Source organism: Protopterus annectens, chromosome 5.part1, assembly GCF_019279795.1.
Source record: "Protopterus annectens isolate FY-2018-M chromosome 5.part1, PAN1.0, whole genome shotgun sequence".
Classification (NCBI taxonomy): Eukaryota; Metazoa; Chordata; order Ceratodontiformes; family Protopteridae; genus Protopterus; species Protopterus annectens.
In genome coordinates this window covers 639,735,346-639,762,873 of record NC_056736.1, presented here as the reverse complement: position 1 = coordinate 639,762,873, position 27,528 = coordinate 639,735,346, and the positions used below count along the sequence as shown (strand labels likewise).

Genomic DNA, 27,528 nt, shown 5'->3' with positions numbered 1-27,528 from the left:
GTGTGTTATCATGTGCAGGACATATCTTGTTTTGCTTAGCTGCTCCAGAAAATAGCAAAGAAAAGATCTGTAAAAACAGCTCTGGAATTTCACTTTTTAGCAGTGTGTGAGCAGTCTAATGCTCCAAGACAAACTCACCTTTAATGTTGTTGTATCTTTCGGCTTTTCCCGGTTAGGGGTCACCACAGCAGAACTTCGGTCCGCTAATGATTGGCAGTAGATTTTTACGTACCGAGTTGCCAGCCCTGATGCACAACCTTCAACGAAGGTATGCCCATTCATGCATGTCCCCCACACAGAAGACGCTTTAGCTGAGAATCAAACAGGACAACGTCTTACTGTGAGCCGACAACGCTACCGCAGCACCACCACCGCACCTTTAATAAGGAAGTAAAATAAGGACATTACCAACTTCTGTTGCTTACTGCTCAATTCAAACTAGTGCAAGTTACTAGACCTAGTAGCTACAGCAATATCTGCAGGCTAATAAACCTGCTGCTAGTACTTTATTTTAGCTGTGCAGACTAAGCTAACTAACTTAATACTTTTAATTAACTTGATGGTCAGACGATGATACACAAGCCAGATAATTGTGCAGTCAATTAATGCTGTGATGGACTGGTCTGTATCAGTTACTCAGTAATCAATTCTCCCAGATGTTGGCAAGATGACCACTCATTGAATCTAATCCGCAAGTCCAGTATGGACAATTATGTATTGCTTTTGCTGCCAGAAAAAAAGACATGGTTTCCTTCTGAGGTGTCACTGGGATTCTTTCTGAACAGTGGATGGATTTTAGAAATAACATTGTACTACTCTGTACTTCACCAGTCTGACCCATTATTGAATGCAGTGCTACATTTTGCACCCTTTAAACAAGACACCTGGAAAAACTTGAAAATATATGATTTGTTACCAAACAAAGAATTCACACTGCCCAGAAAGCTGTAATAATAAAACAATCAAAATGTATTAATGTAGTTAAGTGCTTTTGTACTCCATTTAAACCAGACTTCTTCAGAACTAATCAAACACTACACTTCGTAACTTAAATACCTTCTATCCCTAAACCTCACCAGCAATAACATAACAGACCAGCTCTTTGGAATGCCCCAAGTGCACACAAGCATCTCATCAAGAGCACAGGTGTGCTGGTCTGTTGTGTTATTGCTGGTGATGATCAGGCGCATTAGACTGACGTCCAGTTCCATGGGTAGTAGTCCCTAACTAGTCGGTCCTGCCGCATCCAGTCATCGTAAAGTGCAGAATGAATTGTGTCGTAGCAGGCGCATTGATTCTGGTGGACCACGTCGATTTCTAATGCTCATGACCGACGCCCCATCCTCTGCTTTTGCCGTTTTCGGCGAGGCAGGTTTTTGCCTTTCAATTTTGGTATAGTCAGAAAAATTTGCTGAAGTCAGAGTTTCAGATATTGCACATAAGTACTCGCTGTAACCTTTTGATTTACCTTTTCAATAGGCCTGTTGTTGTGGTGTCATTGTTTGTGATAGATTGTAATTCTTTGCACTACTTTTATTATACCATAGGGAAGGCCATACTTTAGTATACCCTTTTAATTATGAGCACCAGATTGTACTCTGCCTGGTGCTAGAGAAGGCAAGATGCACTAGCAAGAAAGAAGGGAAGCAAATGCCAGGTTGGGTTTTTCCGCCGGCGACTATAAAAGCCCAGCCGAAAAAAAGCAAATGGAGCGCCAAAAAGCGCAGTGGTTTCTTTGAAAGCTCAGGAGGGAAGAATCGTTAGTCCCAGTGTCCTCTCAGGAAGAAGGCTCAGCTGTTCTCAGGTGTCTCAGGAGTTTCTTTGGAGTCTCAGGGGCCAGAGTTAGCCTTTCTGAGTCAAGGTTCAGGAAGTAGGCCTTGAGTGGGGGCTGTTCTGTCTTTCCTCTCCTAAGGTTCTATAGCTTCCAGAGGTCTTTTCCTAAGAAACTTGAGAGGCAATGATCTTTTAGCTTCAGTGGGGGTTTCTCCTAGGCCTAGGTGGTCTTTGCCTAAGTTTGATATGCTAAATTAGATGGATTTTTCTTCTTATGATAAGTGAAGGCATGCCCCTCCTGATAAGTGAGAGGGGTGTGGAATGTTCTTGATTCAGCTCTCTGATGCTCGATGGCTTCTGAGTCTGGAGTATCTGCATTCTGCCATGGATCATTTTATCTGATTCTCCTTGAGGAGCATCTCCTCTAGCCCCAGGTCAATTTTAGGAAATTCAGAGACTCTGCATTCCATGATTTAGCATTAGCATGGGATTTCTCTGATTTTTTGGATTGTTTGAAGAGGCTTAGCATTTTTTTTTTTACCCTGTACCAGGCCTTAGCCAAGATGTTCTGCCTGAATGTGGTGATGCCATGCTTTTGCTTTTGCCCACCAAGCTCCTGATTCTTTTGCCCCGTTCCAAAGTTAAACTAAATAAGTACTATAGGGTGCCAAGAACTGTGAGTGCCTCTTGCAGGGGCAAGGGCAGATTCTTGACTGTTGCAAGAAAGTCCTGACTTGAAGGCCAAAAGTGTTAAAAATTTGAATTGTCCTGTTTCACTTGTTAAACTTTAGCCATGAGGGAAATAAATGGTATACTTCCACATGAGAAGCCAGAGGGCGTTGCTCTGTCAGTAAAGAGTTGCAGGATTTAGTTCATGTGTCTGAACACAAGGTAAACAGGTGGTGCATGCAGGTTAGCATGTGAACAGACAGGTGTCTTGCAGTCTTAAGTGGTGTTTCACAACAGGGCTATTCTTATTGAGGCAGCCTGGTGCTGAGCTCAGCAGGTTTCTGCAGCTGAAACAAGGATGGTTGATGCTTTCTTTGGCAACCCTGGATTTTGGATCAGTTTTACAGTCTGATGTGTTGTTTGGCCCACCTGTAGGAGGACTTTTTAGAAGTCTATGGTTGTTTGTAGTAAGTTAAAAGGTTTTAAAGATTTTGGAGGGTTAAAATAAGTCTAGAGGAGTAGAAATGGATTTTGCAGGCATTTTGTCTTAGTAGAAATTGGCCTGTGCCCAGGGGCGATTCTCAGTTCTTATGGGCAGAGGTCTAGGAGTAGTTCTTAGTTGAGGGGGCAGAGCTCAGTGTTCTGCCTTTCAGCTCGCAGGGAGTTCCCTGGCCAGAGCTCTGGTGAGGGCAGGGTTCGTCTGCTTTTTCAGCTACCCAATGGACCTGCCTTTCAGCAAAGAAAATTCTCTTTAATTACCCAAACAGATGGAGGAAGGCTTTCTCTCAAAGAAAAATTGGGATTCAATCCATGTAGACAGTCTTTTTTAAGATATCATGAGCCTCGGAAGCAGGTTTTATTTAATACCTTGACAAAAGAACTCTTCAGCAACAGACATTATAGGGGTGCATCCAGGGCCCATATGGGCAAATTCTCTGCCTAGCCCTAGGCTTATTCAGCTTTGTTCCTAGTAGATAGAACACCTCAAGACTCAATTTGGGTTCACCCAGATCAATTTTTATCTGGACATTCCCAAGTTCAAAATGTTGACGTTACAGCAGCTTATCTGTGTGGTTACAAGTTCAAGCTACCTCGATACAAGGAAAGATACCAAGAGCTTACCTTCATCACTGGATGCAGCCAAGTTGCTGGTAGAAGCTTTCGCAGCGATGCCTGGTCTTATTTGCAGTTCTGGCTCACAATTCTTGCTGGACTGCGTCATTCATAGCTCTCTGTATTGCCTCCAAGGTAGTGGCTAAACTTCTCCAGAATTCAAATAAATCTATCTGGCTCCAGTGATAGACTGCTGTATCTGAACTTCAAGAAATCTAAGACCTATTGGACGGTTTGGAGCATTTCTGCCTCAAGATAGCAGATGCCTGGGTATTGAAGGTCAAGAAATAAAGTCAGTGCCTGTACCTTCTGTGATTCCAGGTAAAGTTGTGTCTACGACCTGGGAAAGACACAGATTCTGGCTGTGATCACCTATATCTAAGCCAAGATGGCCTTTTTTTCCATTCCATCAAATCTTCCTTTCTCTTCAGTCTCACAAACCTTCTCTTTCAGTCCCTTCAACTGCTGGGGTTTCATACCTTTTCAAATCTGGCAAAAATGGCATTCATTCTGGTGCTGAGGAATGAGCAACAAATTCAATGGAAGCTGCACATTCAATCAGGAATTTATGGACACAGCAAAGCCTTGAAATCAAAAGGAATTTTGTGGAGGGCCTTGCATTGTCACCCTCACAAAGGGGCTCAGAATGGACCCTCAGAAGGACCTCAGGAGACGACGCCCAGCTCTAGCTGACAGAACGGGAGCTCATCTAAATGGAAAGTGAGCTACAAGAAAGTGAAAAAGACAACCTACAAGTGTGGCCTACCAGACTACAGTCAGATTTAATCAACATGTTTTCAGGTAGTGCAGTCCAGTTGCAGCTTCTTCTTTCATTCTTTTACAGGACACACAAGGAAACATCAACACAAACAACACATCCGTTCAGTGTGGTAATTTAAGGCAAGGGGGAATTTTAGGCACCCAACTCAGCTTAGCAATAACTTTGCTCGAGAGGTCAAAACTAAAGCAACCAACTCTTCAGGCAAGGCAGGAGCACAGAACCTCTTAGCAGATGTGTTAAGGAGACAAAAAAAATTCCCCACGAGAAAATTGATTTCAATGTATTTCAAAAAATTGACAGTGTCATGGATCCACCAGCTTCCAGTCCAGCTTCCACTACACTAAACCACCAGCTTTGCAAGTTTTGGTTTAGGTTTCAGCTTGGAAAGTGAAAGTGGATGCTCTTTCTTTCAAAATCTGTGTCTCCTCTTTTTCCACCTCTGCCCACCTCACAGGACCTTCCAAGGTGGTCCAGGAAGACAAGCCACAAGGACCAGAATAGCTCCAGATTGCCCCTGCAGCACTGGTACCCACCTCTACACTACTGAGAGTCTGGTATGAAACCCTTTTACCTTGATTCTTGATTCACACCTCCACAGTCTCCGGTCACCCGCTCAATGTCAAGCTTCACTCTTCATCTAACGCTTCACGGCCTGTCTCTTTCTGTTTGAACAGGTTTCAAAGACAACTATGTCAACAAAATCCAATTATTAAATTAAATGTGCCTAGTAGAAGCAGAGAAGAACAGAAATGGAAAGATTTTTTTATTTTGTGTGCAATTTTTATATTGAGTGTGGAGAGCCTAATTTGAGTGTTTTTGAGCCTCATCTTAGTGAGTTCTTCTTGGATTATTGAGCTAGTTTCCTTTAAGATTCATGCATGCTGCAGCAATTCCAACTCACTATGATTGTGACCCACCATTGTTTTTCCTTTGTTTGTAAACGCAATCCTTGGGGGGGCGAATACAGACCCACCCCCATAGAGAGCCTCCTGCTTGGGATCTCAATCACTGATTTTGGAAACTTGAGCTTACTCTACTCGAGCCTGGGCGTCAGCTGAAGTGAAAGACTCTGCAGTCATGAACTACTTTTTGTTGAAGATTACTTTTTCTGAAGGTATTCTTGGAGTTGCGTTGAGTTGCAGGCCCAGCCTTTTTGATTTTTTCTTTTGATTTTGCATAGGATAAGGATACCTCCTTCCTTTCAATGGCCTAAGGTTTCCTATGGTGCTTTAAACCAAACTATTCATTCCCCCTACTTTTTATATGATTTTTAAAAATAAAGACAAAAGATTGCACACTTTTAGATTACACTTTACACAGCGTTATTATTTGTGAGCAGGACTAAGAGTTTTAGGCAGTTCTTGCAGTTGTTTGTTTCTTTTGCTTTTGAGTTCGCAGGTACAGCTGAACAAAAAACAAACTATTTCTAGGTGGATTTTTGCATGCATTGCATTTTGTTATTCTACAATAGGATGGGGAGATTCCAGCTGGGATTAGGCACTATCCACCTGGCCACTCAACACTTCCAGCATGGGGTGGAGGGGGTGCTAAGGATGGATATTGCAGCTACTTGGAGTTCAATACATACGATTCATTATCAAGCTCCTCTACCTACCCTCTCTACTCTAAGTGCCACAGCTTTGCCACAGCTATTTTTGTCAGTTTGTTGTGCTTCCTGCTTCCATTGCAGTTGCCAGCCTCCCTTACCTCTGCTCTACCCACTTGGCCACCTGTGGCTACAGCAATGTGGAATGCAGACATGTTGTACACAGTTTAAGTACTCACCTGTAGATGCATACATTGCTGCAGTCCAATTGTCCCTCCCTCCTTCCCCTCTCCCTTCCCCTGTGGTTGTGGGGTAGGGTTGTGTAGAGCAGTTTATGTATAATTAATTTATATATATTGTAGTTATTTTTGGGGTTTGTTTTTGGTTTTTTTTTTTCTGGTCTTATCTTTCTGGGGCATCTGAAGACAAGAATGAAGAAAGGTGATATCGCGCCGGTCATGGTCCGCATCACTTATCGGGGCGTGGCGCGCGCTGACCGACCCTGACGCCCGCCGTCAGCAGCCCTTGGGACCGACTGGACAGTGACAGCACCCCACCCCATAGGACTGACTGCAGCAATGTGATCATCATCCGTTTTTTACAGGTAGGTACAAAACTGTACTTTTTGGGACAGAAGTTTTTTTAAGTTATGAAGTGTGGTGAATGGTTAGTTCTGTGGATTCTTTGTTTACCAACAAATCTCAATACACACTGTATATTTTTCATTATAAAGTGTTTTTCAGTGTGTTGACATTTTTTGTGGTTATGATTTGCTACTATAAAAATTATATAGTTGGAAAACTTGAAATATTCAGAATGTTTTCAGGAGCTCTCATTATATTCTGTTTCTTACATGTTACTTGGATTTACCTCTGCCTAGTCACAAGGCAACAACTGGTATATTGAAATTCTATGATACTATGCCTGGAGCACACAGATGGGGAAGCTAAGAATGATTGGAGAACCTAATACTAAAAATAAATATCATTAACAGAAAAAAACATGATAAATATAATTCACAACAACTTCCAATGGTATGCAATAGCGTCCCCTTACATTTGGAAGAAGTCAGGCAATAATCATTAACTTAGTCCCATGAGAGCATATCGAGAACACATAATTAAGAGTTATGATCAGAGACCCAATCATAATTCATTGTAGTGCATAGAGCTTTATTTGCTCCATGTACTACTGGTTACAGAAAAAAATGCTAAGTGTTTTGTCGGGTTTCAAAGCCATAAAGCACTTAGTGAGCGCTGCCAGAAAGACAGTGTGACTCAATTTTTTATCTTTGCATTAACCTTCTGTGCCACTGAACTGCCTAGATTTTCACAGAATGTGTAGATTTTTTGCCTGATATGTTTGTTCCATTCCTCATAAAATTTGATATTTTCAGGCAAATCACCAATGATTAAAGTCACTAAATAATGACATACTTTTGAGTTTCACACTTTGTATCCTTCAGAAAATGCAGGAGAACACAAGTTCTGTTATTATAGCAACTTTCAGAGTATATACGGAGGAAGCTAGGGACCCGTTCCTGGAACAGAAAGCAGGGAAAAATAAATCTTCCTTGTCTTTTGCTGATCAGTGTAGACAGAATTGTCTCTTTTGTGTATAACCTGACCCTTTAACAAGTTAAGCTGGGGGTACTTAACATTTGTTAAGATTGGGTCTTGTTTTATAGTAATCACCATGCTCCATGCACTGCATAAGTTTATACATAAACATATACATATGTATGTGTGTTTCTGTATATGTGTATGTATATATATATATATATATATATATATATATATGTATGTATATATATATATATATATATATATATATATATATATATATATATATATATATATATATATATAGAGAGAGAGAGAGAGAGTTTACCTTTAAAATGTTGAGGTGCACATCTGCGACCATCAGATGTGCAAAGGCTGTTTGCAAAAGTTCACATTAGCAAAATATAAATTTCCAAACTCACAAAAGAGCGAATGCCAGTGTGCATTCACTCCTGTGAAGTCGGCATTGTGAGTGGAGATCACACGACAGTGGGGATCGGGACATGTACCCCTTCCCCTCACCCTAGTGTGATCTTAGAGTTAGTATATAAAAATTAGCAGGGAGTGTAGGGGGCGCAGGGTGGGTTGCCCCCCTCATAACGGTCTTAGGAGACATCTGGAAATGATGGGTGTTTCGAACAAAGTTGACATTCCCAGAGTGTCGACTTTCTTTGAGTAGCAGATTCACTTTTTTAATGATTCGACAGTGCAGTTTCCAACATTACAAGTTGGGTACATGAAGACTCACACGTGTGTTGCAACATTTTAAAGGTAGACTCTCTCTCTCTCTCTCTCTATATATATATATATATATATATATATATATATATATATATGTGTGTGTGTGTGTGTGTGTAAATAAATATATATATATATATATATATATATATATATATATATATATATATATATGGGTCCCCTTCATATGGTCGATCATTTAAAAGCCCGACTTTCAAATGGCCGAGACCATATGGTCAAACTTTTAAAAGTTTGAATGGTCTGAATGGGGATCTCCATAGAGCATGGAACGGGAAGATTTCCCTTCACCGCAATGTAGTGCAATCTCAGAGTTGGCATATTTAAATAGCAGGGGGTGTGGGGGGTGCATGGGGGCTTTCCCCCCTGCTAGCACTGTTTAGGTTTTTATTTTTTTGTTTATTTATTTTATTTTCACATGTTCGAACATTTAAATGTTCAATCATATTGTCTCGGCCATATAACAGTCGAACATTTGGATGTTCAGTTATGTAAAATAGACCTATATACATATATATATGTGTGTGTGTGTGTGTGTGTGTGTGTGTGTGTGTGTGTGTGTGTGTGTGTATGTAAGAAAGAGGTAAATTTGTTGACCTACAGAATGAAAGACACCACTTTCATCAATCACTGCAGGTTGGCAAACTCATTCACAGAGAACTCAAATTGCCAAACTAACACTGATTGAAAAAGAGAGTAAGTGCACTCCTTTTCAGATCTGTCAATCTAGCAAAAGAAGAACAAAACCTAACAGTAAAACCAGGCATACTTTGTTGGAGTAAGATGGTACTGTTTCAGAAAGGGATTTTCTTAATGTGCAGGGTTGGGGTTACAGTGGGGTCAAGATTAGGGGTGGGTAAGGTTGACACACATGAGTATGGTCCTGTCCAACCCCCCTCCCCCCAGCTGTAAGCAGGCTAAAAAACTTCTCAAAAGCTGACTACACCCTTCTAAAGGAGGGTATCAGTAGCTTCAGACCACCGCCTCCCTCAGAAGATGCAGACAAATATGCTGAACAGCATACCAGTGCAGTATACAAGCACCTGTACAACTGCATGGACTCAGCCATACCCAGCAGAACTAAAACCTGCTCCTCAAGGAAATACAAACCTATCTGGTGGACATCCTCTAACAACAGGCATTACAACAAAAAGAAAAAAACTGTTGTCCAAAGGTAAAAAGGCACAAATTCCCAATTGGAAAAACTCCCTCCTTAGGCTCAACAAGCAAATTAGATCACTAGTGAAAACCTCCAAAGCCGATTATGAATCAAAACTAGCCTCCAAAACTAAGGCTAACCACAAAGCCTTTTTCAGTTATGTCAGGAACCTCCATGGCAAAGCCCAGATTTGTTCTGAATTAGTTCTTAACAGTACCACTTACACTGATCCTGTTGACTTAGCCAACCTGCTAGCAGATAGGTTCAGAGCAAACTTCATCCCCTTGAACCCCCATCTGAAGGCCCATTCGACATCCCTGATACTTATCCCGCACCTCACATCTCCGTAGATCAGGTGTTAAAGGCCCTATCCAAGGCATAGAACACAGCTTCCACGGGACCTGATAGTATCCCAGACTGTATTCTGCAACATCTTCATCAAGAACTAGCCTCACCATTGAGCACCCTATTCAACCACAACCTAATTACAGGCTTCATTCCAGCAGAGTGGAGAACTGCCATTATCATCCCTTTGCACTGAGGTGGTGCCACTACTGACCCTGGAAACTATCGCCCCATTAGCTTGACAAATCTGATCTATAAGGTCATGGAACGTATTATTATGGACCTCGCAAACAAGGACATAGGCAATCTCCAAGCACTTGACCCCACCCAGTTGGAAGTCATCAAGGGAAGATCTTGCCTGTTAAACCTGCTTGACCTTTTTGAGACTGTCACCAAGACGCTGGATGTGGGAAAGTCAGTACATACAGTTTACCTTAACTTGGCCAAACCATTTGACACAATTCCCCACTCAGACTTCATCGAAAAGCTAACACAGCTTGGCATAAATCCCTGTCTCATCAGGTGGGTGGCCATCTGGCTCATCGATAGGACCCACAAGGTCAAAATAACTGCCTCCGACAGCAGACCTTTCACTAGTGGTGTTCCCCAGGGATCTGTCCTGGGACATCTACTGTTTGGCATCTACTTCTCAGAGGTCCAGGCAAAGATAAAAGGCCTGTGGCTGACCAAGTTTGTGGACAGCTGTAAGCTTGTTGCTGTCATTGACTTCCCAAATGAACAAGAGGGTCTCACAGCAACAAATGACTGGTGCCAAAGTCATGGCCTTAAGTTAAATGCAAAAAAAGTATTATCATACCATTCTGCAAAAACATGGCCCTTACTGATTACCACATCAACGCCAATCCCGTAAGCACACAACTTGTGGTGAGCGACCTGGGTACACAGGTAGACAGCAATCTCACATTTGACCGTCGTGTAGCGGCAGTGATCAGAAAAGCCTTTTGCTTGGTTTATCTCATAAGTAAAGGGATTGCATCCAGAAAAAGGAAGTTATTACCTCTCTGTACTCCTCCCTCATTAGGCCAATTGTGTACAACGCCCCATTTAGTATGTACCTCTCCAAACACCTGCACCAACTGGAAAGGCCACAGAAATACCTCACAAAGAGAATCTATGGCCTCCAACACCTGTCCTATGTGGACAGGCTCAAGTCACTATCACTATACTCTGTATCATACAGATTGCTCAGAGGTGATCTTTGTCTCACCTACAAGGCAATCTCAGACCCTGCTCTACTAGAGATGCTCCATATCGGCAAGTCTAACTCCTCGCGCATTAGCCAATCAAAAGCCCTAAATCTAATATGTGACATTAACAAAACCTGCTGAAGAGACAGGTTTGTCTCCTAGAGGCTGCCCGTTTCTGGAATCAACTCCCCATACATGTCAAACAAAGTTAGTCGCTGACCCTCTTCAAGCGCAACCTTGATGAATGGATGAGAAGCCACATATTTGTCCCAGGGGTTCCACCTTTGTCCCACATTGACAGGGGAGACAGGTACTGATTGAGGTTTCTTTTTTGGGGATAAACTCTTGGGTTGGCTTGTAAAGGCCCCAGGGCCATTAGCCTAGTAACCTCCTATGATCCTATGATCCTATGGTGGTTCAGGGGGGTTTGTCAGCAACTCTAAGATTAGTTCTATGTTTGTTTTCAGGCAACTAAAGATTTCTGTAATTTGAGGTGCTATGTCTCCTGTCTGATATGTAGTTTGTATGCCACAGGGATTAAGGAACTGTAGCTTGAACAGCAAAGTTGCCAAAAAGTGTTACAAGCATTTTTGACAGGGAACCTCATAATATTTTCTAGGGTCAACAGTGATCTTTCCTCTACAATGTGAAGGGCATAAAATGACAGTATTTTCTGATACAGTCTTGCAGGGAATTGTGGTCTGATACAGACCAGTTGCTCTGGTAGGGAGGCTGTATTTAGTTTGTTAGATTACAACACCTTTGGAAACTGCTGCATGAGCATTTGGACTTAAGGGAAGATTTTCCAAAAAACACTAAGCTGTTTATTTTTTCATTTAAACTGTTGAATGTGTGCAAAATGTGGCAAATTTAATAAATAACATGAAACAGTTGTAAGAAGCATTATACTGTCTAGCAGTACCAATGTGCCACATAACACTATACCAGCCGCTCCCACATATGTACACCTTTACATGTGTGCTTACCCTGATATCCAAGGAATAAGGTTACAAGCAGCAGACCCAGAAGTGGCATCGGAACATTTGGAAATCTTTGACAGTCATAAATATATTAAAATCAGTAATATTAAAATATAATTAAAGAAGGTAACCCAGCCCAGCCAAAACAGAGTGGCACACAAACACATAAGGTATCACAGGCATCATATTTTCATTGAACAAATATGTTTTCTCCTCACTTTCATGTTTTCATCTTCTCCCTACCAAAATGCCAAAATTACCTTATGGGAATTTTTCACTTTAGAATGTAATGGGCTTTGCATATGTCTGTATAGCGGTAGTTTTTCCAGTATGTCTTCAGCATCTGTGGAAATGTTATGCTTTCTGTAGTCTTCATACTTATGGCTCAGTTCATTACTGAAAATTGTGCTTTGCAACTGTCCTACTTAGATAACAAATTATGTGTAACAAAGTAGTAAAGAAGCCTTCTTTTGCATGCCATACACCTTTTTTGTAGAGGGGAAGGACTGCAGAAGCCATTATGTTTTTTCACAAAGCAGTTTACAACTCCCCACACACTCCAGCTGTATCATTCTGCTCTCGCTGAAAGAATCGTATTTACAGAGAGGCAGCTAGCAGATCTAGAAGTAAAACCACATTGTGACCATGTATTATTGCAAATATGTTTAAAATAGCTTTGTAAAACTGAAAACACTGAGTGTTGGAGACATGAAATCTGTTTCTATTACTGAACAGTGATAAATGTGTATGCATGTGTCTCATTGGATATGTAAACTTCAGGTGACTGAAGTGAGGGTGTGCAGATCCCATTCTTCTTATCCATAAAGCAGCTGACAAAGCACACTACTTATACCCCCAAACACTATGCTAGAATTGTAATTCATCTAACGGGTATGGGGGCACAAGAAAAATTTATTCTGTACATGTATGTCAGCAAGAATAAATCTGAGTTCTGTCACTCCACCTCACAGATATTTGTATTGTATGCTCACAAACTGAGGAGCACAGCATGATGCAGTTTCTACAGTTATCCCAGAAAACAAGCATTCCTCATTCAAGAAACAAAGGTATTATTCCCTGTTAATTGATTGTATTCCCCTTTGTCCTACTACCTGTAAATGCTAGAGCAGTGAACATTTCAGCTTTGTACCTCACTGCCTGATGACTTCTTTCAGTGAGCCATACCCCAATAGTTAATCTCCTTTCAGGTAGACAGATTCTGTACAGCTGTCGTTATGGATGGCTTCCTTGGAAGCACAGATGAATCCGGTAACTGCATTCACTGCATCAGAAGAAGTTAATAAACTGTTATCATCTACTCAGGTGAAAGTCTCTTGTACACAGATGAATGTCTGCTCCTGATATAGCTAATTACCATTACATACTTCTCCCCCTACAGTCAGCCACACATAATTGCAATAAAGTACAGTGCAGAACTAAACTGGCTATTGGCTTGTGGCTGCTGGGTGCTGCTAGCACATTTGGACACATTCCTTCAAAGTGGAAAGCAGGGGCATACCTCCCCAGGTCCTGCCACTTATTAAAACATTTAGGGGAAGTTTTGAGAGTGTGAATTAAATCAAGAGTGGTTTGCATTAGATCTGTTCAGAAAAGACGCACACATTATACACTAAGCTACTAGGCACTAATATATTTAAAGTAATTTGAAGAATGGCATTTGCCTGGCAGTTACATCAGAGTATTAAGGCCATGAGCTCTTAATATGCAGCTTCCTGCAGTTTAGGGTTTGATTTTGTCTACCTTTCTTTGCCTGTGTGTGATTCTAATCAAGTCAGTTAAGCAGACAGTGCCCCTGGGACAAGTTGAGAAAGGTCCATGTGGATCACTGATCTTCCCCAGGATAGTTAACAAATATATACAAATATATAAAACTGGAAGCCTGAGGTTTGGGCAGTGACATTACCTAGTTGCATACTCTTCCATAAATGTGAGGTTAAGGAATATTAGTAGTTGTTGCCAGAGACGGGGATGGCCGACAACAGGTAAATAACAATGTATGACAGCACCAGTGAAGGAAGAGTGAAACAGATAATGCAATTATGTTTATTGTTATATGTATATGTGGATGTCTCAGCCCTCCTGTCCTAAGGATATATTATACTGTTTGATGAAATAGTAATGTCAAACTCCACAGAAATCACAAGATTACAACAAATTATGTTAAGGAGGTGCTGTTGTGCTACCATTTATTAATGAACTTCCACAGAAAAAGAACTCAACAGTTTAGTCTAGAGAATACTAGAAACTGGTGTAAGCAGAGCAAGTCATTTGGTCAATTTAATGTTTGTGTTTCTGATATGCATGTCCTGATCTGAATTAACGTATCTAGCATCTTGACTTTATTAACATACTTAGGGGTCCAGTCTTCATGACTGCCCTATTAGGACTGGTGACATCAGTGTGATCCACCAGTAAGCCTCATTAAAATGGAATATAGAACTATGTGATCATCAACTCGTATTCCCTTCCCAGTTATAAATATCTACCTCTGTTCTTTCCCTTAGCTTGCCACCCATTTATTTTTAACCACCCCATATTCTGCTGGTATTGTGTCTAACATTGCTTCTTCAGACACTAGCCAAATCCGAACCAAGGTCAGGTAGTTGAAAATTACACATGCTTCTTTCTCCTTTTGCCTGTCTGTCTAAACTAGAACCCATCTTTGTCTTAGGCCAGTGAAATACAACTGCTGAAGAAAGATATTTATTTTTTGCCTTTAGGTATATTGCCTTTGATTGTGCATATGCAGTTTATAGTAATATGCTTTAAGCTATAAATTTATCCTGTTAATGGCACTTCTGACATGTACATTGTTTTCTGACCTATTCAATATATGCCACTATATCAATTCAGAATACACCTTATTTTATTAATATGGCAGTTGTATTCATCCTGTTAGTTGAGGCAGCTCACTACTGTCAGTAAAGAAAAATCTTTATCAATAATTTAGTACAATTTTCCCTTGTACCCTACTGCCACCATCAGGGCTGATCAACATATCTCTTAACCCAGTTATTTATGTATAGTTATATTGTTTCATTCTAGTTTTAATAGCATATGATTACTAGTATTTCTTTATAATGTAAGGCGCGTGTTTTTTGAGGCCAACAGCTTAATTTTGTGGAGGCCCTTTATAATTTCACAGTAAAATGGATAGCCAAGTTAGTAAACACTAGCAGGGTTTGGTTATGCAGGTCATGATTTGGTGTGCTCAGAGCTTAGAAAGCATTACTTTTGTGTCCTTTTTTCTGCATGCAGTTCAGTGAACATTATAGGAAGGCCAGTATTTGCTAGAAAATCAGATTGAAGATGTTCATACCTATAGAAAAAAAAACAGTGGTTTATAAAGTCCTAACTTAAATTTTGAAGTTGCTGTGATAGCAGGATAATAGAAGGTTGGATATTGTTTAAAAAGATACTTGCAGCTTCAGTAGTAGCATTGCCATCTCCAGTCTTAATCACATGTAGTCTGTGTAATATGGTCTAGTACTAGGGATTCTCCCTGATGGATGTTACAGTTCACCCTTTCCAGCATTTAGCTTGCTAAAAAGTTCAGAAAAGCTCAAACTCAAATATATGTATGTGTCTTTAACAGCCCATGCTGCGACACTACCCACCATGTATCCAGATATGTATCCACTTTCATCCTGAAGTCAGCCAGTTCTTGTTTTTTTTTTTGTTTTGTTTTGGGTTTTTTCATCTGCTCCATTGTCCCACAGTTTGGATCTCATTTCTGCTGTCTCTTATAAAGCTTCCTGCATTTACATGCTTTTCAGAAATATCCATGTGGCCATCAAGTATTACCACCCAACATCCATGCCAGCATTGGCTTTACTGTGTCAATGAAGAGTACAATATAAAATGCTGCCACTTGTGTCATTGTTTCAAACCTGCCACTCACCATTGCGGAGAAACTTTAGGCCTACTTTGTGACTAAATAGATGAATGCCATTGAAAGCTCCTGTCATGGGGACATGTGGGAGGCTGTATCCCACAGTCACAGGGGTAGGTGAGAGCACTGCCAACTCATCAGACACTTAGAAGATAGTTTGAGGTTTAGCCCTCCTCGAGGTACATCTGGTGCTAAATTGACTCTCTGTTCTGTATAAATGCTGAGCTCATTTTGTGTAATGAGAACTTGAGCCTATGAGAGTTTTCCACCTCAGAGAAAGATGAGCGGACCTGGGGAGGTATGCCCCTGCTTTCCACCTTGAAGGAATGTGTCCAAATGGGCTAGCACACCCAGCAGCCACTAGTTAATTGAATGAAGGCAGTGACCAATCAGACTGTTCCTTGGATAAGGCCCTTGAGTAATCTGTTATGGATTGGAGCAAGACATATAAGGACAGTGAGTTCTTCCCTTCTGCTTACTTTCAAGATGACATCTTCTTTGGAACATCTCTTAGGCTAATAAAGAAAAGCATGGGCTGGTCTTAAAGTCCTGTTCCATCCCCTTATAAGCATCTGGCAACATAGGTAGTGAAAAATCCTGATGGTGAGCCATGGGCACCCTCGGTGAAGCAGGTCTTTAAAGATTCCTTATAGGTAACTTGAAAACATCCTGACTCTCCCTTTTGGCATCCAGAAAGGTGGATGCACTTTATAAGATTTGTCCAGTCTAGGTCCCAGATACCATAGTTGTTTGATAGCCTGCTGGTTGACACAGTCTAAAGCTCTGGGCAGAAGTGGTAAGAGAGAGTGCTCTTTTGTCTCACTGGGGTTAGGGTCCCAGCTACACATTTCACCTATCTGTGTTCCAGTCAGGTCTTGCAGATAAGATTCCAGAAATGCTGGGGGCCCTTCCTGAGACTGGGCTTAAGGAGAACCTTATAGAGATTCTGTCTTTGTGCGCATGCTTTGGTCAGAGGATATTGGAGCTGAGATTGTCCTTCCTTAGCAAAAACTCATAACATCATTTCAGATGCTGACATTGAGGGGAAGTTCTCTTCAGTCAGGCTACCAAGAACCTAGTTAATGATTTCCTTGTTAGGAAATTGGCTGTCTTGACTGTAGAGAGCCTTTATGATCTCCTTCCTCCATCTCTCTTGTCCAAATCTGTCCATCTCTGAAAGATGAAGAAGTTTCCTAGGTGCTCAAGAATGGTTCTGAATCATCATAAACTGTTACCCCCTCCTGTGTTGGCAAAGTTGCTTAAGAGGATGACCTCACTAACTGCAGCATAGCAATCCAAACATCAGTTAGCCCACCCCAGCATAGAGAACCATTGCAAAAGACCTGAGAGTAATACATGTGCTCAATCTCGACCATGTTCTGAAGCTTACCTATCCTTCCCAATAAGAGTATGGCTGGTGAACTAATCCATGTCAGAAAACCTCTTAAGACAAGCCCAAGCTGTGTTGTTAAATGGGATATACAGGCTGCCCTGCTTTTTGGAAAGGGGGCAGATGTTTTTTTTCTTGCCTCTTCTTTGTCCAAGAACAGATGGGTGGTTTCTGTCCCTTTCAGTATCTCCTTGACTTAACCAGCACATCCATTTCCAGATGATCACCCTGTAGGATATCATGCTTTTGCTTCCTCATCCACCCTGGGTGGTGTCACTGGACACAGTAGAATCTCTTTGTCACATCAGTATTCTGGGTTCACACAGGATATCCCTCCAGTTTGCTAAGGGTGAGCATCAATAATGTTGTCATTTGGGTTCTCTTCAGCACCCAGTGTCTTCATCAGGGTATTGGCTGTTGTGGCTAAAGCTTTACAGGAGAAGGATCTCCATGTGTTCCCCTTCCTGGGTGACTTGTTTCCTGAAGCCCACACAGGATCTGCTTGTAAATGTCCCTGCAGTGTATGCTTCCTTAGCTATAGCTCTTGGTGATCACCATAAACTTGGAGAAGTCCTTGTGTCTACTTCATAGATGTTCATTTTTAAAAGAGCAAAGCTGAACACTGACAGTGTTGGCCATTCCTACAGTTGAAGAGGTCTAAGGAAGACATGGTGGTTGGCTGTCTGGGTGACAGCACAGTGCAGAATCCAGGATCAGACTCTTCTGCATCTTCTTAACTTGTTGATCACCATGATCTTTGTGATATAAGTTGCATACAGAGGCTGCAGCTGCTGTACTGAACTATGAGTAACTAGTGGTTGTGTAGAGTAACCAGGTACTTGTGCACCATCTCCTAGTATCAGAGCCCTCTGTCTGAATCTTGGAGCGGTAGACTATTCCCCACCAGTCTACTGTTAGGTTTTTGCTTTCTGCATGCAAGCCTGTTATAGAGTCTGATGATGGGTGCATCAGTTGTCGGGTGTGGGCTCGCCTAGGTTCCTGTATGGTGTAGGGAATGCTATTCCCAGTTGTTGAAGAGGCTACACATTCAATCATTTGGATCTAAGAGCAGTTGTTATGGCTCAGAAAGATTGGAGAAAAATCTACTTCCGGGACCTTTCCTCATTTAGTCACACAGACGACAAGTCCAGCATGTTATCTCTAAACTGCTCTGGCAGTAGACTGTAGAAAAGGCCATCCCTCTCAAAGTACTTCCCATTCACTAAAAAGTGAATGAGATGACAAACTCTGAACCACTTCTCCAGTCCTCTCTTAAAGCTGTGGATTCAGAAGCCGGTAATCCAAAGGTCAACCTATTTTTCACCTGGGAGAATGTGGTCCTCCCACTCTTCTGATCATTGCAGCAGGGCTAGGCAGAGGTAGCAGTGGGTATGTTCTTCGTTCTCTGACATTGGAGTTTCTTGTTCTCATTGCCACTGAATCCGAGTCTCATCACAAAGTTCAGGGAAGAAAAACCAAACCTCATTCTTATCACCCCCTGGTGGCTAAGAGGGGTGGACGTTCAAATACTTGAATTACTGACAGTACAGGAAACTCTCCCAGTCCTAACAAAAGAATGTCATCCTATTGTGGTTGGAGTGATAACAGGTACCACCTAGGAGCCTGGCTTCTGCTGTAGACTCCCTAATTCTGAAGGATTTGTCAGATGGGGTTTCTGAGATTAGTGAAGCTGCTTGGAACCCTTCCACTTGGCAGACCAGTATCTCCAAGTGGAACTGGTTCTTGATAAAACTTTATCCTGCACTGCCCAAGTCAGCCATTTCACAGATGATCATAAGCTGTCTCAGACATCTCCATGACAGTGGCTTCACTTATTCTATGGTCATTGTACATGTGTCAGCTGTTTCTCTGCATCATGATCATGTGAAGGGCAAGATTAGCCCAAGACCAACTGGTAAAGAAGTTACATAAGGGAGGGATGCAATTCTGTCCATTTTTAAAGAACCTCCAAGGGATTTGAACTTCATGACTGATAGTCTTGACTGTTTGCTGTTTGAACAAGCTAGCTCAGTGACACTGAAGTTTGTTTATTGGAAAATGTTCTTTCTAATGGCCATTGCTTCTACGTTTAGGATCTAGGAGTTTGAGATCCTTACATATAAAAAAAGTATTTTGTCTTTCGTAACAGTCATGTCCCTTTGGATGAACCCATCTTTCCTCTAGTAGGTGGTTTCCAAGTTTCCTGTAAAGTAGTCCATTCCCCTACTACTTTTTTATTTTTTTAAGGGAGGGACAGAAATCAGGGTCTTCACACTCTATGCACCATAATTTCAGGTGTCACCTAAAATAGTTGCACTTATTTAGGAGGATGGACCAGTTGCTCCATCTCCTTCATTCCAGTGAGGTAAGGGTTTGTAACTGACAAGCAATCACTTTGCAAATGCATTGCCAACTGCATTGTCTTTTATTATGTATTTATTTATTTATATTTGTTTACCAGGTAGTGCTCTGACCTCAGTGGACCATTTGTAGGCACAGCCTGGGTGAATAGGGTCACATAAGTGAACAAAACATATTTACAGGTAAAAGGATTTGCTAAAAGACAAATATATGTATTTATTTACATATACAAGAATATTCTACAACATTTAGTTCAGGAAGCAGTTTACAGTGTAAAAACATGGATGGAAAAATGTAATTATGCTTAGCAGAGCTTTATGGATAAGATGTAGCAGTAATGACCAAGGTGGCTTATCATTATATAGAGAAGTAGGAGGACATTAGAAGAGGCAGGTGAGAATAGTTGCAGGAAAGGATAACATGGGGAGAAGACAGAGAAATGATGAGAGAGGCGTGCAGAGGGAAGGGGGGTAGAAAGGAGAAGAAGTGTAAGAGAGATGAAAGGAGAAGAGGGAGGTAGGATGAATGAAAGGCAGTAAGTAAGGGGATGACAAGATGAGATAAGAAAGTATGAGAAAGGGATAAAGGGGTGTGATTTGCACCACTGAGTGGCATACTACCTACTAGTGACTGCCATGGTCAGATGCCATTCCAACATAAGAGAGAATGACAGTGTTCTCTGCTTCACAATATCTCCATTGCAGACGTTTATTCTGCAGCCACTTGATCTTTGCCACACACCTTCACCAAGCAGTATTTTCGTAACTACAGGTGTGGGGTGGAAGCATCTTTTGGTAAATCAGTACTACAGGCCTCAGCCTTCTGAGTTCTGTTTTGTACTGTCCTCTGGCCACTTCCATTGCGGTAGTTATTGCTTGGCATTGAGTCAAACCAAAAATCTAGAAAGGAGATTCCTTAATGAGAGGGCCATCTTTGATGGTTCAGATGTACCCTCCAGACATCTCCATGCATATGGACTTTTCTTCCAAGTAGATTATTATGTTGGTGTTCCTTCTAAGTTGGACATGTATATACTTGTACATTACTTGTTATCTCTGCAGGGACATGTCCATTATTTCTGTGTGCAGGAAGGTTCTCAGAAGTGGTCAGGGCCAAACTGAAAAATTCAGGAGATTAGTGTAGGTATGCAGAATCACAGTTTGTATCAGAATCAATATGTATATGTCTCCATGTGCAGGACCTTTTACCAAAAGAAACGAGTGGAAAGAATGAGCCCAGCCGAGAACTTGCAGAGGAATGTCGTCTCATAAATCTACTGATTCAGTAAGAATTATCTGCTATTAGTAATGTTTTTGAGTGTGTATAATTTTTTTTTCAAATATCTGTTCATTGTAGGACCAGGTTGATACTCTGACATTCCAGAATCGGTCTTTGAAGGACAGAGCCAGGCGATTTGAGCAAGCTCTTCGCAGAAGCACTGATGAACAAATTGAGGTAAAGTTTTCATGGATAAACTGTGTAATTGTTGAACATCCTGAAATAAGAGAAGCCAGCTAATTTGGAGGCTGAATTCACTTTAATTGGCGTTAAACCTAAACCAAAAAGGTTTAAACATGTTTGTCTTTGTTGTTGGTATGTAATACATATGAAACTAAATATAATTGAAAATAAATTAATATTCTAACATTTCACATTTTATAGAAGAACATTTTTATTTCCTTAACTGATATTTATGTGTGATAAAATCCTGTTGCTTTAAACTTCTTTTAGGTTCTTTGGAGAATACTAACTGCAGTTTTGTAAATATCGTCTTTACGCTTGTTTGCAGTGTAGTAACAGGGTGCCTCACTGTAGAACAGAAATGAAGATGCATTTTGTGTGGAATGACGTTTTAGCATTAATATTTGGGTATTTCTAGCTCAGCACATAGCATGAATATAAAGGTTAGCATAGTGCATCTGCTTTTGTTGGCTGTTAACATATTTTTCCATATAGCTGCACCTTTCCATAGGTTAAAATCTAATGGACGTTGTTTGAGGATAGAGTGGGGGTTTTTTGAGAAGTGTATGCCTTAGACTCAGATGTTGAACCATTCTACCACCCCTTCTTTAAACAGTTATTCATTACATCTCCCTGCACCCTTGCAGCAAGGAGTGAGAGCACCCCTGGTATCGTCTACATGTTCGAGCTTTCATTCCAAAACTTCTTTTATTGAGGATGGATGCTTCAGAATCTTCACTCTTTCACAGAACTAAGGAAGACTTTTAATATATTGTAAGATACAGGAGGGCTTATACTTCACATACAAGTTTAAGCTGACTCATGTTAATCACTAAAAACTAATTCCAGCAAGTCTGAGTTCCTTGGGATCAAGACAGCCTCTATTCTGTGCAAGATGTTAAGATGGTCAAAGAAAGTGTGTTCTCTCCATACAAAGCCATAGGATCTTATTCCAGATGGTTCCTAGTGTTCAAGAAAAAGAACTCTGGAGACTAATTCTAGAGTTAACTAATCTCTGCAAGTGCCTCAGGGTTAGCAGATTTCAGATATTGACACTCTGGTTGCAGCCAGCTGCATAGCACAGATGGAAGACACCCTGATTTAGATCTAGATGACCCAAAACTAGCTAGTGATGCGAATGCTGGAGGAGTTGCTGAAGCATGATAGGAATGGGCAACAGATGCTATGTTATGCATCCTAGAAGAAGGGCTGTATTTCAGCAGTGTGCCCCCTGCTGAGGAAGAGCTGTAATGCATGCAGTATATACACCAGAGATGCCAAGCTGCAGTCATCCAGTTGCTTTCATAGTATTTATGCAGGAGTGTGTACATGCACAAAGGAAGGTGTAGCAGGTTCTGTCATCTGGAAGTGTGCACTGAAGGATTAATCTATGAAAGAAAGATATTGCTCCTTGATGTCTACCTAGATGGTAGCCTCCCCTGTGATTTGCTTATGCCTTGGTAAGTAGGAAAATTACTGGTCTGCTCATAGCACAGAATGCTTGATGACTAGCAGGCAGTGCTGATTAAAAATGATCCCGAAATCTTGTCCTGGTTATTTCAGAAGGAATAGATGGTTATGAGGGATGTAAAAGATGTATACTGAGATGTCCCCGTGGTTTAACCACACAAGTGTTTTCTCAGGTCCTATATAAGAGAGGAACATTCTAAGTTTGCAAATCTTATGTTTGGTTTGGCAGCTGTCCTTAGGCTGCTTTCCATTTCCACATGCCTGTTTCCATTTTTCGCAGCTGTCAAGATGAAACTAATTTAAATTTATGTTTGTATAGATTAATGGTTAATCAAAGCTCTTTTCAGTCACTAGTTGATGCATTATCTCATTGTGGTGATTCCATCTTGCCTTTTTGCCTTTCAAGAAAAAGTTTGATATTAGATTTATTTTTCGTGCAGATTTATTTTTTTTGTGGGAGAAATGCTGAACATAATGCAGCAAAAAGTTTTCTTAACACAGGAACAGATTTGTGTAACAGTTTTGGTATTTCTTCAAGCCACACCTCTCTATTACCTGTTGTTCTGAAAGTTCGTACCCATGTTGGGCCATATATCTGTAGCATGTCATGTTGCAAAATATGGAATTTTGACATCTCAGCAAATTTTTGGACCAGACTTGTGACCCCTTACATCTAGAACTTTCATTGATTTCATCCTTATTTGTGTGGATTTTGGCAATCATTCAGATTGTGCAGGCCCCTTCCCTGATGTAAACGTCATGACAGATGTCTCAAGTGCTGGTTGGTTACTGCAGATGGAGGTGTGAAGGGTCCAGGGATCTAGAATCCTGCACATCAGTTTGAAGAAAATGTCGGCACTGATGCTGGTGATCAAAGCATCCAAGTCTGTTCTCTGTACAGGAAGATTATAAGTGCACCCAGACATTTCTACAGTCATTTCACGCACATGTATTCAGTGTGACACAAAATCTCATCAATCCTATGGGTATCCGTGTAACTGTGTGATTTGACATTGTCATAGGGGCTTCATTTGGTGGCACTTAAGTTAGCAGGAAAAGTAGTGCACTGAGAGATGGCTTGAATTAAGCTGTGTCTACTCTCAGTGACTCAACAGATTATATACCTCTTTGAGGTATAGACGATCAGAATTCTGTGGGTTCTTTTCCCACACCAGGTGCTTCCTAGGATTTATATTCCAGTACTGATATTACATTGCTGCATTAGGGGTTCTGCTCTGTTGAGTTGCTGTACTTCAAAGGAAATGTTAAACCTGAGTCCTATATGCCTGAGTTGGCAGCAGCTTAAATGAATGTTAAAGATCCCACGGCACTTATTAGAAAGAATGGTGTTTAAGCCGAGGTCTTGCATGTCTGAGTTGGTTTTTGCTAAGGTAAATGTTAAAGACCACAACCTTTATTGGAAAGAAGAGCAGGACATTTCCTTTTTGTCCTGGCCAGATTTCTCCCTTTTATATACCACCTTGGATCTCAGATGAGCTCTTCCTAAGGTAAGTCTGTTTCTGAAGTGACCCTCCAGGTTCTTACTCCGTGGACATCCCTGACTAGCATGTAATGTTTACTATGCACTCCATAGCTTAGTGGTTGTTCATGGAGCTCCAATACCAGAGGGCCAGAGTGTGAGTCCTTTGGTCTTCATATTTACTCCAAAAGACCCTTTGTCACATCACAACCCTTATTTTCTTCACTGATCAGCTTAAGGTGCACCTATAACAGCAAGCAACATGTAAATGCCCTGGTTTTATAACTTAAATATCTAGTCATCTAGCATTAAGTCTTACAGCATCAAGATTTATGGACCAAGCCTTCTGCATCAAATGAAAGTTTGATGTTTGGTGAAGTCTGAATACGGCTGTAGGATTTTATCATCATGCTCTAACATTATACTCCCTACATACACATTTCACTTGTGACCCTTATTCCAAAACCTTCCCCAAATGGCCTTACTACTTCTATATATACACTTCTGTTTCTTGTTTCCTACTTTCCTATATCCATTTAATTTTAGCCCCATTCCTAATTATCTTTCTCCCTCCCATACTGCTTTGCACAGTATTCCATTCATAATCACAACCCCCCCAAATAGTCCTTATCTGTTACACATTGTATATTTTACTTTTCCCAAATAAACCCTTATTTTTTCTTAATTTGATTACATCATTATACTCTAGCCTTTTGTACCCCTCTATTCCTTACATTCCAAAGAAGATACCAGGAGAACCTAACTCTCTTTTTTGTAGAAAGTACTTCCCTCCTTAACTGTCCTCTACCAGCTTTCAGAATCCACCATCTCATACTGCCCCGCAACTTCTTGTTTCCTTCTTCATTGCTACTTCCCCACTACCTGACATCTATAAAATACAGATTCCTGTACTTAATTTTGCTACTCTTCAGCTTATCCTCTATTTTCTCCTCATGCTGTGCTGTTTTATCCTACTATGACTCAATAATGTCTCAACATCTCTCCAACTGTGTCACAACCACCTATCCATAATTCCTGTTTATATTCTCCACACACTGCACTAAACCTGTTTAATATTGTCCCTCACCTTTATTCTAAATAGACTGATTAACTGCATTTCAGCTCAAACCAAAACAAAATGAAGTGCAAGAATCCTCTCCAAAAACAAGTATGCTTAATTACCCAATATACTAAAATCCTCCTTGGAGGAGATATACACCCTAAACCTGGCCCCACCTACCACAATGAACACAAAGATAATTCTCTCCCACACACTTCTTTAACACAACAACAGCCAGTCCCCAACCCTGGTGATCTCATTTTTGCAGCAATAAATTTTAGAAGCATAGGAAATAAAACTACTGAACTACATGTCTGGATTACCCAACATAAGCCTGACATTCTCGCTCTTACTGAAACTTGGCTTAAACCCAGCATAAACGACTCTTAAGTTATACCTCCTGGCTATAATATCATCCTTAATGACCGTATAAAGAGGAAAGGCAGTGGTATTGCTTTAATATTTCTTAATACCTACCACATTTCCCCTTTCAGCAAACCAATACCAAAATTCATTTCAGCAGAGCTTCTTCCTGAAAATAAACAATTATAAGCAAATATATATTACTGTCCTTTACATCCCTCTTAGCGACAATACAGCTGTAATGGAAGATATTTTTCATTGGATATCCATAACATTTTCACAAGAAAAAAATACTACTAGGTAATTTGAATGACAGTTGGTATTGTATAAAAAGGAGAAATTTGGCCAGGACATAAACTTTAACTCCCCTGCATCTAGATGAACTTATATGGTTTCACACAACTAAGTAATAGCCCCTTACATTGTAGTAAAATGTCAAATTCCATATTAAAATGGGTCATAGTATCAAACCCTAGCAAATATACCACCATAAGTGCAATATCAGACTCTCTTACTGATTGTCTCCCAGTCTATATGACCAGACACCTCACAGCTTTCCAAGTTTAACCCAGAAATGTTCATTGCTACACTGTCATCTATTAACTGGAAAGTCCTAAAAATCCTCCCCTTAGACAATGCTGTAAATTAATTAATTACAGCTTTTCTAAATATCCTTGCACCTCCTATAAGGAAGAGAATAAATACAAGTAATACAATTTGGCTGTCCAAAAAGAGTAGAATGCTAATGCAGGCTAGAGAAAAAGCATGGAAAGAATGACAAAAATATAAAACACCACAATATTTGAAAACTTCATAATTCTTCGCAATCATACTAAAAAGCAAATAAATGAAGACAAAAAAACTATACTATAATAACTTTTAGATTAATACTAAACAAAACCTTAAATAATTTTGGGTAACCATGAAAGATATCTTACATCCTGGCCAAAAATTCAACCCAAACCCCTCTCCTGATAACTGACTACTCGAAACTGCAATACAGTTCAACCATTTTTTATAGATAGTATAGCAACTCTAAGCAGTGATTCCTCAACATCTGATCCCAACCCTACCCAACAGCCACATATCACCACGTCCACTTTCACATTCAAACCTGTGCCCACATCCCATATAAAACTATTCTTAATCAAACTTAAACTGTTCTCTTCTTCAGCTGATGACCTTCCAAGTGAGTACCTAACAATAGCAGCCAATAGCATTGACTATCCTGTCTCAATCCTTACAAATAGGTCAGTTCAGGAATCCCACATTCCGTCTCTGGAAAAAAGTCATACATTATCCCTCTGCACAAAGGAGGAAATTCAACAGGCATTTATAACTTTAGACCTATAGCATTCTTATCTCCCCACACTATCTCCTACAGGAATAACTCCTATCCCCTACACAACATAGTTTCCATCCTTTCCATAGTACTAGCAGTGTCCTACTAACCTATATAGAGACTGTCAATAAAGCTCAGGATAACTTCAAACTAGTCTCTTCCTTATTTCTAGGCTTGCCTAAAGCCTTCAACACAGTTTGTCACAGAAAACTTCTGCTTCAAATGTCCTCACTATGTCTATCTCACCCACCCTTCTGTGGTTCAAAAGCTACTTGTCCAATAGGTATCAGTAAAATGGCACTCCATGCAGTCTCTTTATCTCCCAGTCACCACCAGTGTACCACAAGGCTGTATCCTTGGTCCCCTCCTCTTTAACATTTTCACCAACACCCTCTGTACATCCATACAACAGGCTACAGTAGTACAATACGCAGATGATTCCACTCTCATTTGCACATCTGACAACATGGCACACCTCCAAAAAATTACTCAGGAAGTTTTAACAGCCACTGAAACATGGCATCATAACTCACAAGTCATGCTCAACCCAGAAAAGACCAAACTACTACTTTTTCCCCAAATCCCTATCTCACGAAAAAAACAAATTTAAAGTCATCTCGTGATAATCCAACCACTGAAGCCACTTCTCGTAGAAAATTATTAGGGGTGATAGTGTTTGATAAGCTTATATTCGACCTGCATATACAAATTGCATAAGAAAAACTCATCAAAAACTGGAGATGCTTTCAGAGCCAAAAACTTTCTCACTGATGCAACCGAAACTACGCTTGCCACT

At 40.6% G+C, this 27,528-nt stretch overlaps 1 protein-coding gene across 1 annotated transcript in view; it reads left to right on the top strand.

Moving 5' to 3' along the window:
* The window catches only part of MTUS2 (microtubule associated scaffold protein 2), a 3,916,139-nt gene that overhangs the window by 3,713,771 nt on the left and 174,840 nt on the right, over positions 1–27,528 (top strand). Inside the window, exon 14 of the mRNA XM_044073264.1 lies at positions 20,913–21,011. Coding sequence (XP_043929199.1) covers positions 20,913–21,011 — 99 coding nt within the window. The remainder of the gene's footprint in view (positions 1–20,912; positions 21,012–27,528) is intronic.